Below are 5,000 nucleotides of genomic sequence, written 5' to 3' on the forward strand. Positions count from 1 at the left end.
TCCTCACTCCGTTTCCTGTCCTCTGTCTGAGGCACAGAGCCTGGCGCACCTGGCTCTGTGTCACCTGCTTTCCCCTGGCAAGGCCACTGTACCTCCCACTGGAATCCACCTGAATGAATGTTTGTTTCACTTTTGAAATGAGCTCACTCCTGTTTTTTTGTGTTTTTTTTCCTGGCAGCATCAAAAGCACGGAGACCGTCTCAGTTTTCCGGAAAAATAACAGTGAAAGCCAGAGAGAAAACATACTCCAAACTTGAAATTCCCTACCAAGCAGAAGTGTTAGAAGGGTAAGAGTCCGGTGCAAGTACTGCTTGAAATGTGCAGTTGACCCTTAAATGACCACAGTTCACACTGAAGTTATGAAGCAAGTCAATATATAAGCTTATTCACCAATGCCTTTTAATTGGCTGAGCTTAATTTGTTTTCCAGAATGTATATTTTTGGAAATAAATGCTGCATACATAGTGAAAGTTTTTTCAGTATTTGAAACCGTTGGGTCTAAACAGTTAATTATAATGAGAATATGGAAGTCTGTGTGTACTTTGAAAGTATTGATTGAATTCTTCAGTGTCTGCATTTCTAGGCCGTAGGCCCAGATGAACATAGTGCATTGTGTTCCATGCTGTTCTCATAATGATTGTATTTAATAACCAGGCCTGTTCCGTTTGCTGTGCTGAAGTGCGTGCGTGTGTGTCAGGTACCTCGGGTACCCCCAGTTCCTTTTACTGTGCTGAAGTGTGTGTCTGTGTGTGTCTGTGTGTGTCTGGTCTCTCAGGTACCTGGGGTTCGAGCACACAGCCACCCTGTTCTGTTTGCTGTGCTGAAGTGTGTGTGTGTGTGTGTGTGTGTGTGTGTGTGTCTGGTCTCTCAGGTACCTGGGGTTCGAGCACACAGCCACCCTGTTCTGTTTGCTGTGCTGAAGTGTGTGTGTGTGTGTGTGTGTGTGTGTGTGTGTGTGTGCGTGTGTGTGTGTGTGGTCTCTCAGGTACCTGGGGTTCGAGCACACAGCCACCCTGTTCTGTTTGCTGTGCTGAGGTGTGTGTGTGGTCTCTCAGGTACCTGGGGTTCGAGCACACAGCCACCCTGTTCTGTTTGCTGTGCTGAGGTGTGTGTGTGTGGTCTCTCAGGTACCTGGGGTTCGAGCACACAGCCACCCTGTTCTGTTTGCTGTGCTGAGGTGTGTGTGTGTGGTCTCTCAGGTACCTGGGGTTCGAGCACACAGCCACCCTGTTCTGTTTGCTGTGCTGAGGTGTGTGTGTGTGGTCTCTCAGGTACCTGGGGTTCGAGCACACAGCCACCCTGTTCTGTTTGCTGTGCTGAGGTGTGTGTGTGTGGTCTCTCAGGTACCTGGGGTTCGAGCACACAGCCACCCTGTTCCACATACGGGACAGCCCCACAGACCCCGTGGAGAGGCCCGTCTTCCTCACCAACACCTTCAGCTTCGCCGTCCGCATCCACAGCGTCTTCCTGCCCGACGAGGCCAAGACCATGTTCAGAGTGAGTCTGCTGGGGCAATACGAGTTAACGTGCATCACAAGTGGGCCCCTGTGCTTCTGATTGGCCCCTGTGCTTCTGATTGGTGAGCTGGGGCTCTGATTGGCGAGCTGGGGCTCTGATTGGTGAGCTGGGGCTCTGATTGGTGCGCTGGGGCTCTGATTGGCGTGCTGAGGCTCCTGATTGGTGAGCTGGGGCTCTGATTGGTGAGCTGGGGCTCTGATTGGCGCACCGGGCTCCGATCGTTGCAGTGGAGTAATGGGCCTGCTCCCCTGTGTCCCGCGCAGATCCAGAACTTCAGCCAGCCCGTCCTGATCCCTCCCCGGGAGTCGCGCTACATCTTCTCCCTGCACTTCCAGCCCAGCCGGCCCTCCCTGCACATCGACAGCAACATCCTGCTCGTCACCAACGCCTCCAAGTTCCACCTGCCCATACGCGCCTACACCGGCTTCCTGGAGGTAGGCTCCGGAGGACGTGTGGCTCATTACACGCCGTGTCTCAGCAGGGCTCTGCCCTACTGGGGCTTTTCTAATGGACACGATGGGACTTCTATTTCATATTCTGTTGGTGTCTGAAAATGAGTGCCCAGCAAAATGTTAAACCCTGTGTTTAAAGATTTAAAGGTCTGGTATGATCCTTATTATTGGCAAGGGCTTGCTGAATTTGCATCAGGCTTTAAGATTTTAAGCTGGTTTTATTGCAGGGGAAAAATGGCTATTTATGTGGATGAACTTTGGTTTTATGTAGTATTACCCATACAATAAGTGGCTCATATCATAAGACCTCAGCAGAACAAAAGCTCTAATGATTTGTAGTCTTAAATGGAGACACGTATGTGTGAAAATCAGGGCTGAAAAATTAGGCGCCAAGGCACCGGCTCTTTCGATGCTGCGTGTATTAGTGTTGCTTGTAGGTCTACAAACAACTAGGGCAAAAATACTCTTTTTGGCCTGTTAAGAGCTTCTCCAGAGGGTCTGGCCATGAGCCCCCTTAGTCCTGGCATACATTACCGGGCTGCGTCTCTTTTAACATCCAGTGCAGTGAGGATACAGTAGGGCCGTGTGTATTATTAGGAGCTAACAAAGGGCTCTTTGTAAAGTCTACAGGAATTCAATAAGTTAATTAAGCTGTATATTTGATGAAGTGAAATTGCGGTAATAGGGTAGTAGCACTTAAACAGAGAGGTCGTTTATGAGCGTGGTTTTTAAACCATTTATCCTTCTGTGGTCGTCTGGCAGCTGTTCCCCTGTGCACAAAGCCATGGCCCTTCAGCGCACGTTCCTCGGCGTTTCCTTTTTCACACCTTTTTCTTTCTCCCCACAACAGAATGTTTTATGCCCGTATTTGTGATTGGATCATTAGCTGGCGCTTTAATTTGGCATTCTATGCATTTTTATTTTCTTTTATGTTATGTTTTACGATTTTTTTTTTTTATATTTCAATATTGTATTCTATTTATTGTCATTTAAATTGCACTGTGAGTTGTTTGATTATTATTTTATTTCATTGTATTTATTTAGTGTAATTCAGTTCTCCCTGGAAAATGAGATCTCTATCTCGGCTGGATTGACATGAGTAGATACAGATGATGTTATCTGAGTAAATGTACCATTTACAGATGATGTTGTTATCTGTTCTCTCTGCGGCCAGCCTTTCGCCCTGCCGCCCAGTCTCAGCCAGCACTTCCTGGACTTCAGCGTTCTCAGCGCCACTGACTCCGCCAGTCACATGTTTGTGGTCGTCAACAGCAACCCCATCGAGGTGAGACGCACCTGTCTCACCCCCTCCGCACCTGCACACCTGTCTCACCCCCTCCTCTGCACCTGCACACCTGTCTCACCCCCTCTGCACCTGCACACCTGTCTCACCCCCTCCTCTGCACCTGCACACCTGTCTCACCTCCTCTGCACCTGCACACCTGTCTCACCCCCTCTGCACCTGCACACCTGTCTCACCCCCTCGGCACCTGCACACCTGTCTCACCCCCTCTGCACCTGCACACCTGTCTCACCCCCTCTGCACCTGCACACCTGTGTCTCACCCCCTCTGCACCTGCACACCTGTCTCACCCCCTCTGCACCTGCACACCTGTTTTATTAGCAATAAAACATACGCAAACGCACAACCATCTCAGCAATAGAGACACAGTACAACAGAGATTGTATCTGTGTCTGTTATCTGTTCATTTATAAAGCCCGCCATTGCAAATTACCCTTTTACCACACTTCACTAGTCAAAGATCTGCCTTATTGCGCACATTCACTACTACACATTGTGTAGTTCCTCAAATTTGTTCTGTGCTGGTTAGAAGTGCCTTTAAAATGCATGCCTCTTCAAACCCTGAATGCATGACACAAGGAACTGAAACCTCATCTCTTGGACATTTTAAATCTGGTCTCAACCGTTGTTTTAAAAAAAAGAAAAAAAAAGAAAAAATTGTCTTTTTCTTTTTTTAATCATTGTCCTTGAGATCTTTTATTGTGAATGGTACTTATTTGTTATTTGTTATGAGTTTCGTCACCGTTTTTTATTTTATTTTTAATTCATCATTTTTTCTAATAATTAATTAATTTCATGTAAATATGGGGGTTGCTAGTACATAGTAGAATGTTTTTTGCTAACTCATAACAATACTATGCGTAATATGTTATACCTGATGGAGGATAAGAGTATTCAACGCTAACATGTGGAAACAATGAGTTGTTAGATGTGAAATATAGAATAATTGCAGTACCCTATAAGGTCTTTAGCAGTAACTGTGGCCCTCTCCTCCTCTCCTCTCCTCCTCTCCTCTCCTCCTCTCTTCTCCTCTCCTCTGCTCCTCCTCTCTTCTCCTCTCCTCTGCTCAGCTGGAGATCAAGTCGTGGTTGGTGACGGGAGACAGCCTGTCCGTGGAGCTGATCCGGTCGGAGCGGGGGAACAGAACCACGGTGCTGTCCCGGGTCCGAGAGCTGCAGAACGCCACCGCATCCGACCACACATCCGTAAGCGCGACCCCCCGCGACCCCGCCCGCGACCCTGCTGTGACCCCGCCGTGACCCCGCCCGTGACCCCGGGATTTAACCCTTTCAGTCCCAAGCCCAGCATGAAGTGGCTCAACCCGAAAGTTTAGTAGGGTTTCAATCGGGTCTCAGAACAATAGTATAACAGTCATTTTCAGTTTGGCACTCTTGGGACTGAAAGACAAAAAAAAAAAAAAAAAAAGGCAGAGCTAACAACAAAGTACATTCAGTTTTTTGGGTATTATAGAGGAAAGGAAAATGCCCAAGTGCAAGGTGCATACCAAAAACTTTTTTCTTTTTTTTTAACTGCAAAAAGTCTTGAGTCAAATGATCTGTGCTGTCAGAAATCTACCTGATCCTTTGATAGACTGATAGTTCTTCTGCTTAAAACTAATTCTAGCACATCAACCTTTGGAATCATTTAATGGTAAAAGGCCCAGCACCTGTTTCTCTTTCACAGGTGTAAAGAGTGCTGTGCTGAATTAGGGCAGTGAAGTGTTTCTG

The 5,000-nt window shown here is 47.4% G+C and overlaps 1 protein-coding gene across 1 annotated transcript in view; it reads left to right on the forward strand.

The window, feature by feature from the left end:
• Positions 1 to 5,000, forward strand: part of tmem131 (transmembrane protein 131) — a 68,594-nt gene that overhangs the window by 39,798 nt on the left and 23,796 nt on the right. The window contains 5 exon segments of the mRNA XM_061226857.1: positions 179 to 287; positions 1,344 to 1,497; positions 1,782 to 1,952; positions 3,145 to 3,255; positions 4,344 to 4,478. Coding sequence (XP_061082841.1) covers positions 179 to 287; positions 1,344 to 1,497; positions 1,782 to 1,952; positions 3,145 to 3,255; positions 4,344 to 4,478 — 680 coding nt within the window.

Source organism: Conger conger, chromosome 17 (genome assembly GCF_963514075.1).
Source record: "Conger conger chromosome 17, fConCon1.1, whole genome shotgun sequence".
In the NCBI taxonomy this organism is placed as follows: domain Eukaryota; kingdom Metazoa; phylum Chordata; class Actinopteri; order Anguilliformes; family Congridae; genus Conger; species Conger conger.